General features: G+C 40.1%; 1 protein-coding gene across 1 annotated transcript in view; it reads right to left on the bottom strand.

Annotated features, from left to right (window-relative positions):
* The window catches only part of IGFBP4 (insulin like growth factor binding protein 4), a 65986-nt gene extending 58141 nt beyond the window's left edge, over positions 1-7845 (bottom strand). Inside the window, exon 1 of the mRNA XM_075177126.1 lies at positions 7348-7845. Within this exon, the coding sequence (XP_075033227.1) occupies positions 7348-7693 (346 nt within the window). The 5' untranslated portion in view covers positions 7694-7845. The remainder of the gene's footprint in view (positions 1-7347) is intronic.
* Between the last annotated feature and the right edge of the window lie 4318 nt (positions 7846-12163).

Below are 12163 nucleotides of genomic sequence, written 5' to 3'. Positions count from 1 at the left end.
CATTTTTTATCCATTCATTCTTTCACCGCCTCTGCTCAAATTTCCCTCCCTATCAATAACACCACAATTTCCTCGCCTTAGTGTCACACTTGACTCCACCCTCTGCTTTATTCCTCACATGCAGACTCTCTCCCAGTCCTATCAACTCCACCTTCAAAACATTGCCAGAATAGACCCTTTTCTTACTCAACATGCTACCAAAACTCTTATTCATTCTCTCCTCATCTCCCATTTCGATTATTGCAATCTTCAGCTATCAGGCATTCAAAACTCATGTATTCCCATTTCAATTCATCCTACATGCTGCTGCAAAACTGATCTTCCTGTCTCACCGCTCCACATTTGCTACATCACTTTGAAATCCCTACATTGGCTCCCTGTGTCCTCCAGAATCCAATTCAAATTACTCACTCTTACCTACAAAGCCATCAACAACACCTCTTTATCCCTCTCCCTTATGCCCTCTTAGAGCTACCTCTGTACCTCTGACATGCGCCTTGTCACGTTTCTGGTAGCCACCTCTCACTTCTGCCTACAAGACTTCTCCCTTGCTGCTCCCCATTTATGGAATTCCCTACCACGCCCAATCAGGCTTTCCCACAGCCTTCAAATCTTACCTTATCCCCAATGATACTATTCACACTAATGCACACTCACAACTGTCCCAATCTTCACTCTGAGCCACACTCGCTCCTGTTGTTTCCGCTGTGCCCTCTTTCACTTAGAATGTAAGCTCTCTAATGAGCAGGGACGTCCATACCCTTTGTTTTCATGTCTGTAATTATTTTTTCTCACCTTGTATGTCCCTTCTTTATGTATGTACTGTTTTCCCTATTGTGGAACACTGTGGCGCCTTACAAATCTATGATATTATTATTATTATTATTATTATTATTATTATTATTATTATTATTATTATTAATAATAATAATAATAATAATAATAATAATAATAATTGCACTGTTGACACTAGGCAGGAAGGATCCATAAATTCATGTTGTTTACAAAAATATCTGAGCCTACCATTTGCATGTTGCAGCAGAAATCAAGATTCATCAGATCAGGCAATATTTTTCTAATCTTCATCAGTTCAGTTTTGGTTAGTCAGTGTCTTCTGTAGCCTCAGTTTCCTGTTCTTAGTTGACAGGAGTGGAACATGATGAGGCTTTCTGCTGCTATAGCTCATGCAATTCAAGGCTATTATTATTATTATCCTTTATTTGTTAGGCGCCACAAGGTATCCGCAACGGCGTACATAGTACAAACAGTAGACCATACAGAGTGAAACAGTACAGAACAGTAAACATAAAGTACCAAAGCTCCGGGCAGACAAATGGAGTGAATACGGAGCAGAAGAATGGGTATGGAGACAGGAGGGGAGAGGGGCCCTGCTCATTCAAGCTTACATCCTAAGGGAGGGTGGATGAAACAGGCACGAAAGGGAGGCAGTGATGCAAGGGGGAGAGAAAAGGGGACCAGGAGAGAGAGGGGAGAACGAGCGGAGGAGATGAGGGGGTTAGGTGGAAGGTTGGTAGGCTTTGAGGAACAGGTGAGTTTTGAGTGCTCGCTTGAAGGAGCACAGATTGGGAGACGGATGGAGCGAGGGAGCTCAGTCCATTGCAGGGGGGCAGCACGGGAGAAGTCTTGGATTCTGGAGTGGGAAGAGGTAATTAGAGTGGAGGAGAGACGACGGTCATTTGCCGAGCATAGGGAGCGGGCAGGAGTGTGAATGGTGAAGAGGTTAGAAATATAGGAGGCAGTAGACTGGGAGAGAGCTTTGTAGGTGGTGGTAAGGAGTTTAAAGAGGATACTGTAGGGGAAAGGGAACCAGTGTAAGGCATGGCAGAGAGGGGAGGCAGAGGAGGAGCGGCGTGAGAGAAAGATGAGTCTAGCAGCTGCATTGAGTACAGAGCAGAGGGGGCGAGATGGGAGAGGGGGAGGCCAGTGGGGAGAAGGTTTCAGTAGTCAAGGCGGGATGATGAGCGCATGGATGATGGTTTTGGTGGCATCCTGTGAGAGGAAGGGTCGGATGCGGGCGATGTTGCGCAGTTGGAAGCAACAGGCTTGGGCAAGTGGATGTGGCAGGGCAAAAGAGAGAGAGGAGTCAAGAGTGACACCCAGGCAACGGAGTTGGGTGACAGAGGAGATGGTTGTGTTATTAACAACGATAGAGAGATTGTGGTGGGAGGGGAGTCTGGAGGGAGGAAAGACAATAAATTCAGTTTTAGAGATGTTAATTTTGAGAAAGCGTGAGGACATCCAGGAGCAGATGGCAGAGAGGCAGTCAGATACACGAGAGAGGAGGGTGGAAGAGAGATCAGGAGAAGAGATGTAGAGTTGAATGTCGTCAGCATAAAGGTGATACTGAAGACCAAAGGTAGAGATGAGCGCATCGAGGGACGAAGTGTAGAGCGAAAAGAGAAGGGCCAAGGACAGAGCCCTGGGGGGCTCCTACCGGGAGAGAGGAGGAGGTGGAGGAAGAGCCAGACGTGGAGATAGAGAAGGTGCGGTTGGCGAGGTAAGAGCAGAACCAGGCATGGAAGGAACCAGAGAGGTCGAGAGAGAGAAGAGTTTGCAGAAGGAGGGGGTGGTCTACGGTGTCAAAGGCAGTGGAGAGGTCAAGGAGGATGAGTAAAGAGAAGTGACCCCTGGATTTGGCTGTTAGGAGGTCATTGGTGACTTTGGCCAGGGCAGTTTCAGTGGAGTGGAGGGTGCGGTAACCAGATTGGAGAGGGTCGAGGAGGGAGTTGTCTGAGAGGTATCTGGTGAGACGACAGCAGACTAACCGCTCAAGTAGTTTGGAGGCATTGGGGAGAAGTGAGATGGGGCGGTAATTGGCGACGGAGGTGGGGTCAAGATTGGGTTTTTTGAGGATAGGAGAGATAAGAGCGTGTTTGAATGAGTTTGAATGAGGAGGGAACAACACCAGTGGAGAGTGATAGGTTAAAGAGGTGTGCCAGGGCCTTCAAATACGCTCTTCTGTATACCAATGTTGTAACATATTGTTTTTTGAGTTACTGTCGCCTTCCTATCGCAAATCTCCTCTGACCTCTCTCATTAATACGCCATTTTCGCCCTCAGAACTGCCGCTCACTGGATGTTTTTTTTGTTTTGCACACCCTAAAGCAGTATTTGCCAAAACCCAGTCCTCAGGGACTTCTAACAGAGCATGTTTTCAAATCTCTCTGCTGGAGCACAGGTGTAGTAATTACTGACTGACACATTTTGAAAGATCCACAGATGGTACTAATTATTTCACTTGTGACTTGGAAAATATGTACTGTTAGGGGTCCCTGAGGACTGGGTTTGGAAAACACTGTTCTAAAGACTGTAGTGTGTGAATATTCAAGAAAATCATCAGTTTCTGAGATAATCAAATCACCCCATTTGACACCAACAATGATTCCACTGTCACTGTCACTTAGATCACATTTCCTCCCCATTCTGGTGTTTGGTCTGAACATCAACTGAACCTCTTGACCATGTTTGCATGCTTTTATGCATTGAGTTGCTGCCACATGATTGGCTAATTGGTTATTTGCATTAACAAACAGGTGTACCTAATAAAGTGGCCACTTAGTGAATATACTTATTTCCCATCATTGAAACTAAAAGTATATGCACACATCAGCAAAGACTGGACCTGCGAAGCAGTAAGTCAATGGTTACGACTCCGGGCAAGTGTTGCCCTACTGATAATTTTGTTAAACTGCAGCAATAACTGGAGGTTTTTTGCCACTTAGCCAGCAGTGTCTCTTGATTAATAGCAGCTTAGTAATAAGTGAAGGTTAAAAACTGTTTTCCATATATTCAAATTTTGCACATTTCATTACCGAAATTTGGACTTAAGTGTTCCATCTTTAATATCCCCCCACCATTCGTGTTCCAAATAGAATTTCCCTACAACTTCTTTTTTATTGTACCTCTACTACATCACAGAACAGAATCAATTGACTCTATATATATTTTTGATGAATTTCTGAATACAGTGTCTCATGCCATTACACTGAATAGCAAAACAAAAGTAGGGCTCAAAGGTGATATCAGCTCTGGCAAAACAGCCTGGGTCACCATAAAATTTGAGTGATAACAAACTTCTGCAGCAACTTCCCTTATCTCTACTGCAGATGTCAAACTGGAATCATTCCTGCGCCCCACGATAGTGTAGAGATGAGGCTTAACATTAGTTATAAATGCAAAAATAACATTACCTTAATCGTACACAATATAATGTAATAAAGTGTCATATGCACAAGAGAGAATAGTGTCTTGACAGTCAATCAGAAGCTGCAAAGGTCATCATCATCACTCATCTGCCCACAAAGATACCTCTCTAAGTCTCATTGTATCGATCTCCAGAGGAAGTGCTACACTTCTGAGAACACACACGTACTGTACTCAAATAATGCTTGCCCCTGTTTAACCACAAAAGGGTCCACAATTGTAAGCTATGCACAAATCTAGACATAAATGTATTTTGCTGCACATGTGCAGTACAGAAAAGCATATATGTAAACCAGAAAATTTGAAGTGTGCCCAACTATAAATGAGGCCCTGTTTGTAGCAGCCACCAATACGGAGCAACACATGCCACAATGTGCATTTTAAAGGCACACTTTTGCTCCAAAACAACAGAGTAGTTACACGACTTGCCACAATATGGTTGATATATAGTAAAGATATTAGTTATATTCATATATGCAAACACAACACCTGTCATTAGAAGATTAGTACTGAATAAAACTAATAAAGATGTCATTTTTGGGAAGAGTGGAAAAGGCCTCCCAGTGAGAGAGCTTACCGGACACCTGAACAGAGAGGAGCCATCTTGGATATTTACCTTGATTTTGCTGGAACTGAGCATTGTGTTATTAGTCAGTTAGGGAACAGGTGGGAAAACCTAAAGGATATAGTATAATATCCTTTTGCGTTACTGTGAAATAATAACAAGGGTGAAGTTTAGGGAAAGAAATCAGACATAGACTGAGAAAAAGTACATCAAACTCTTTGGTATTATCTGCTATCTGTGGGAAAGCCTGTAACTGTATGTTGAGGAGCCAGCTTTTACTAAAGTGACTGTATGCTAATGCTTAAGGAGAAGAGAGGGAGCAGCGGGGTGTAAATTGTATTCTGCATTCATGTTAAATTGGAGGAAAGACAGACAAGGAAGCATGTTTTATCAAATCAACTGGAGAGAGTAATTGTTCATTGGAGAAGAATGAGATTTCAAAGTGCCACTGTGTGGGATTATCAATGCTAAGTCAATATGGAGGAATACAGAGAACCGTGACATTGCTCTGTGCTATCTGCAACCATAATGTCTGTTCGACCTGAGAATAAGAAGACGTGATCTGTATTTGAGCTGCCTATTAACAAGGACGGCATGATTGTATACATTTGTCCAATATTCAATTGCATTTGTGTGATATGTGTTAGCATAATTAAAGTAACTGTGATACAGATTAGTGTATATTGATAATGATAGTTATCGTGGATATAGAGATTGTGGAAGACAGTCATTAGAAGGGATAGAGGTACTTCGTAGTGGTATAAAACTAATGAGGCCTGTGTAAATTGTGTATTGGATATTAGCTAGTATTGCTCCCAAGTTACTCTTAACCATTGTTTGAGCCAAAATGATATATTTTTGACATAAGAAATCCACACCTCACTAATAAACGTCCTGGTGTGGCTTCTAAAGACCAGCCTGGTGCAGTAATATTTCATTTGTGTCTGCCTGTGGTCCTAAATCTAGGGGCGGAGGGTTCCTTAATGTGCCTCTGGTATTGCTCACAAAGAACCTTCGGTACTCAGACTAAGATGGGGCAGTGTGCAATAAAGGAAACAAGGTAAAGAGTTTTTTTTACAGACAGGATACACAAACCCGAAAAACACCCCAACAGTAAAAAGGGGTGAAGAATAATATAATAACCTCAGTGATTGGCAGAAAAGCCCATGCGATTGGTTTTATTTGATTATATATTTTCCACTTAGCTTTTTGACTAATTTAACTTGGACTCAATTAGTTAATTGGCATAAAAAGCTTATTGTACATAAATTGATTAACTGAGTCCACACAAATTCAGTCAAAAAGTGATAAATGTCAAACTAGATTTTGGTTTGATCAGTTTATCATGACATGGAAGATGATGTCATGCTTGTAGTGCAATCTGACAGTACATGCTGGTGGGTTTCTGCAAGAAATTATGTGCAGAGTCCAAATACTTTTAATAGCCAATATTCACAAAAAAGGAGTCAAATAAATCCAGCACTATGCCAATGCAAGCATACCTCCTGACATTTAAATATGGCCAAATAGGGGCATTTACTGTATAGACTAACAGACATGCATTTCAGGGCAGTCACACTCACCTCGGCAGACTTGCAGATACTAAGTCACATGACAAACCAACCAATATCCAGATATAAACACCATCAATCACTAACAGTTACAGAATGCACATGCTGTTACACTGACTATATGAGGAGAGATCGAAGGAATGTATCCATAAAGAGATATACATCAGATGAACATGAGAGACAATTTTGAATTAGGAGAAACATAGCTATTTGTTTCCAAAGCAGGGAACACTCCTCCAAAAAAAGGTACAGAAGGGTGTTTGAAAAAACATTAGGTATGAGATGATTTGAAATAAATTAATACGGTGCAGCACTTTACAATTGTTCTGTAGATCTAGACTTTACTAAAGTTAAAATATCAGTAGACTAATTAAATGGAGAACACTGCAAAAAAAAAAAACAAGCCCTTAAACTTTATGATTGATGCAGCTCAGTTATTACATTCCAACTCCGTGAGAAAAATGAAAAATAATAAACTTGCCACACTTGTACAATCACATTATAAGTGTTTTAATTCACTCTGACAATTACAGTTCACTTATAGCTTACATGTTAACTTCATGTCATGGTGAATTGTGCTAAGAAAACTGAACATTAAAAAGTAGACAATTAACTTCATTTCTTAACACATTTTTCTCTCTAACTCCACACATCCTTTATCCTATAACTATATACACAGATGTGGAGCAGGATAATGATCTGGCATAACACACTCAATCTTTCCGTTATTAACCCTTTAAGATGAAGATAAATATCATATCACTAACCCATTCCCAGCCAGTAGAGCATAAGTGTGTTCCTATACATTGAGAGCAAGCAAATCTGGTGCTAAAACAGTTAAAGACTTGATTCAGAGGTATAGTAATATCCTGAAGGCATATCCTGTCTTTGAAGTGCAAGGTCACCAAAACAAGACAAGAATGAGATTGCATTAAGCAGATTTATTTTGAAGATACTTTTGCGATGTGGACATTTTTAAATTCTCACCTGCTGTCTGGAAAGTTCCCTGTATGGCTTCTATTTCCCCAATCTCAGTGCAGACCCCCTGTCCATGCATAAGAGTATGCAGGGGCTTTTCCGAACCCTTGGTGGGATAACAGCGAAGCCCAGAGCCACATCGCGCAGTATAGACCCCACATGGCATCCCTTTTTGGAGGGCACAGGTGGCACAGCATCCGCAGCCAGGTTCTCTCACCAGCTCCAGGCACCCAGTAGGGTCCAGACAGCGAATAAGCTTCTCCTGTGAGCAAGGTGGGCACTGTATAGCATCATCTGCCACTCCAAGTGATGTCAAGGAGATCACAAGTAAAACAAGGTGGCAGTGCCCAGGCATTTTGTGTGGCTATCCAGTCAGACTAAAGGTGATTGAGAGAGTGTAGTTGGGGGCAAAGCTGGTAGACTGGTAAGGAGTTAGCACCCAGGGACATGAAATAATGCAGTCTTAGCTGTGCTGCTCTCCATAGCAAGAATGAGGGGGGCTGAGGATTTACTGCACTGGGCAGATAGATGTGGACTTTATACTGGCTCTAAGCCACTCCTATCTCTAGTCCCTCTGCCAGGAGAAAGGGGGAGAGTGCGAGGACAGGGAATGAGAGAGGGAGAGCATGAAAGTACAAGAATTCAGAAAGCAAGACGGGAAAAGAGAAAGAAAGGTTCCAGGCAAGAGAGAGAGATGAGAAATGAGACTGAATTTAGAATAAAGGCAGAAGAACTAAAGAAAAGATGATTTTGAAATAACTGAATGTTTTCTATCAGATTCATTAGAAGAGATTCTTATTTGTGGTGTGTTAATCTCACTATTACATTAGTGTTCCCTGTAACCCTTTTATATGGCTACTTCAATTGCTTCATAAAATATCTATCTATAAAACACCCTTTTGCTCCATAATACCATAATAATTTTATTTATTACTCTAAACAGCTGTTGATTTCCTATACATCTTTCAGCATTACTGCTATAATTGCTAACTCTGTTTAATTTCCAGGGTGAGTCCCAGAAATTATAGACCTATTTATTAAATAGATTAAAAGCCCTATATTTGTCGGAAACAGGTATTTTCGAAAGAGAGAGAGCTTCTCCCTAACTATCTAACCCTCCCTGCCAGTAATAACTTTTACAGACTATCACTGGAGATTGCAAAGCATGTATCGCTGCTGTCTTCCTAACGCTATTGCTTTCACCATCTCAGGAGATAGGGAAAATGCCATACTGGCCCGATGCAAGCTTTCATTGATAAAGAAAAGACATAGGAGGGTTTTTATCAAGGCGATAAGCACAGATAGATAACTAACCCTAATGCTGAATATTTTAATAAATAGGCCCGTTAAAGATTTCACCTTGGAAAAGACACGATTTTTCATTAGCTGACCAACTGCATGGTACAATGTCTTTTATTATTTATTATATTATTATTATTATTTTAATTATAATTCTCACTATTCTTATTGTATGTATTGAAGAAACTAAAAATGTATATTATATTCAAATTCACTAAACCTAATGGGCCTGATTCATTAAGGAAGGTAAAGCAAAAAAAATGAGTAACTTTGCATCTTGGCAGAACTATGTTGCATTTGAGGGGGAAGTACATTTTAAATGTGATAGTAGATTTATAGTAGGTTTTGGGCCTCTCCTCCATCCACTTTAAATTTCAGTTTAAAACTAAAGTTATCAAGTATTTGTGTTACATGAAAATCATCCAGTAATAAACTTATGTGTAAAATAATAAACTAATTTGCACCCCTTGCATTGTAACATAGTTTGTCCAGGAGAAAATGTACTCAATTTTTTTGCCTTACTTTCCTTAATGAATCAGACCATATATGTTGAGGATTTTCGTGCTTCAAAGCCCACCTGGACTGTGTAATGTACTTAGATGCAGTGGCTCAGCAGCAAAGTATCTCTGAAACTTATTTTGAAGCTGAGTAAGTATGTATAAATTTTCCCTATAACTCCTATTACTTAATATAACCTCTCCCTATAATCCCTCTTATTACTCCATATTAATCTTATTACTACCTATAATTGTCACTATAATTCCTCTTATTATTCCATATGACCTCTCCCTATATCTCTTCCTATCACTCTATATAACCTGTCCCTATAATGCCTTATATTTTACCCTATATAACCTGTCCATATATCTCCCCTATTACTCCATATAACCTGTCCATATATCCCCCTATTACTCAATATAACTTTGCTATAACTCCTTATAGGCTTACATTATAAGTCCTCCTATTACTTCATATAACCTTCACTATCATTGCCAACATTGCCACTTTTCACAGTGAGACAGTTTGAACATTCTCCAGCAAGATGATGTGGTGGATGCCATCAAAGCAAGTGTAGAGAATGTGTAAAAATGAAAAGATGATGGAAAGTGTGACAAAGAAAGTAGAAAAGTTTAGTAACTAAAGGGTCTATTTACTAATATCAGCAGGAAAGACTGAATTTTGTCATAATATATAATTAACATTTTTGCAGAGGCAACAGAGAGATACTTAGTTGCTTCTGCGATACTTGCCCAGAGCTGTAAGAATTAGCTTAGCCCTTCGTCGGGCAAGTCTGAGGTGATATGTCCATGCGTGACCAGACTAGCCGGTTCACGGATGCACAGTGGAACTGAAAGCCCTAAAATAGTTTGGTGAGGCTTCTAGTTTTTATTAAACAACTACACAGCTGTAAGGCACACTTACTCCCAAGTAAACAATTGAAGTTTTTATAACTTTATATAATGTACTGTTTTAATACACTCTTCACATTGTGCATATATTTTTCGGGTCACATCGCTTATAATATAATATAAAATTTTGATCAAACCTTAAATTAATTAGTCACAAGAAATAATCCTAATATTTTATCATTGTTTAAAGTTCATCATCTTAAACTGATCAATAACAATTACATAGCCTTTTTATCTCTGGAGTGGGGTTGTAGAAGTGGGGACCTTAAATTCCAAACTGATTAAGGATTTGGGACTATATAATTATTTATTTATTTATAAGGCACCGGGTACAGAAGCAAGTAACAAATAGATGAGATAATACACATAAGTAGCACAGATGAGTGTGAGCAATGCTATGGGGACTCACACAGAGAGCAGCAAAAAACATGACAGTACGTACGAGGGAGTTAGACAATAGAGCGATGTGGGGCAATAGGTAGAGTATGTGACATATTTGAAAAATTGTAGATATTCTCCTGAAAATGAACTCCTAGAGGTATATTTAATAAATTGTGGGTTTCGAAAAAGTGGAGATGTTGCCTATAACAACCAGTCAGATTCTAGTTATTATTTATTTAGCACATGCTACAAAATGACAGCTAAAATCTGATTGGTTGTATAGGCAACAACTCCACTTTTTCAAACCTGCAGTTTAGTAAATATACCTCCTAATCTTCCTTCACAGGCTAGTGAGGAGCTTGAGTTCTGTAAGGAGAAGCAGCTCCTGATTTGTAAACTTTGCTGCTCACATGCTTGCAACTAAATGAAGATTTTCAATAATCATTATGCTGATTGGCTGCATAGTGTCACATACTCACAATGGCATGTTGCTGCTAATTGCACAAAAATCCCTTAACTAAAATAGCTGCTAACCAAACATAAATAGTTCACTGTGTATGCCCTTCTTCCCCTTCACAAGACCTTTAACATACTTAACTTTCTTATGTAAAAGTAAAAAGACACTGAGACATATATACAGTGGCTAAAGAAGGTCACAGTTTTATTAATTAATTAAATTTGGTGGCGGAGAAAGAGCACTGCGGGACGGCTACCAGACTGATACACAAAACCAAGCGTGAAGATGGCGAATCGCCGTGAATCCACTTAAAACGGAAATAGCCCTTAAATGCCTGGCCGGTGCTAACCTGGGTCAGAGTGACTGCACCCCCTCTAAACTCACCATGCCCTCCCTCCCTGAGCCGCACAAGGACCCTCCTCACGGAAGGTGCCAAGAGTTACCATTGCCTCGAAGTTGACAGACAGACACTATCGTTATTGCGGCCAATAACGATAGTGCCATATGTATCAGCTGCTGATCACATTGCCTTCCTACCAACTGTGCCTGCTCTGTGGAGAGGGGGAAATTAGGTTGAAACAGGCACTAACTATCAAACCGACACCAGTCGTGGGTGGGTGGGATCTTGCAAAGCAGAATGAGGCAACCAGGAAATGAGAGGACCAATAAAGAAACCCAAGACTCTCCCATGATGCATTCATTGGTGAGGCTTGAAACCACAGTTAACCCCTTTAAGGTAAGTGTAAGCTCGAATGCAAACACTGTCACTATTTAATGACGTTTGTCTATAGGGACTCTCTTGTAATTAATATTGTAATATAGCAAGAATTAATGCACACATGCTACACCATAGCATTGCCCTAAGAAAAATCTCCTCAACACTCTCCTATGTGACATGTAACAGTTTGGTTCTAGTCTATTTACCTGCCTGAAGAGCGCCTTGCTTATTATAATTTATGTACCAATGTCATTACATATTTTGTTGTATTGTATGTTATGTCTGCTCCCCACTATGCACCTCTCCCCATTCCCCTCCTTTTTTTATGTATCATTTTCCCTTACCATTTAAATACCCTAATAAAAAAAAAAAAATTGTTAAAAAATGAAAAATCACCAAAATAAGGTGCACAAGTACAGCAAAAATGCCCACAAACATGTCTAATCACAAGTCACAAATTGAAATGCTTTCCATATATGATTACAGCATATGGGTTGGGGAAAAATATCTCTGCTCTGTCAGAAAAAGATACCAATGCAAGTGGTAAATAAACAGTGCATG

Source organism: Mixophyes fleayi, chromosome 6 (genome assembly GCF_038048845.1).
Source record: "Mixophyes fleayi isolate aMixFle1 chromosome 6, aMixFle1.hap1, whole genome shotgun sequence".
NCBI classification, from domain to species: domain Eukaryota; kingdom Metazoa; phylum Chordata; class Amphibia; order Anura; family Limnodynastidae; genus Mixophyes; species Mixophyes fleayi.
Note: the sequence above shows the minus strand (reverse complement) of the source record. Positions and strands in the feature narration are given on the sequence as shown.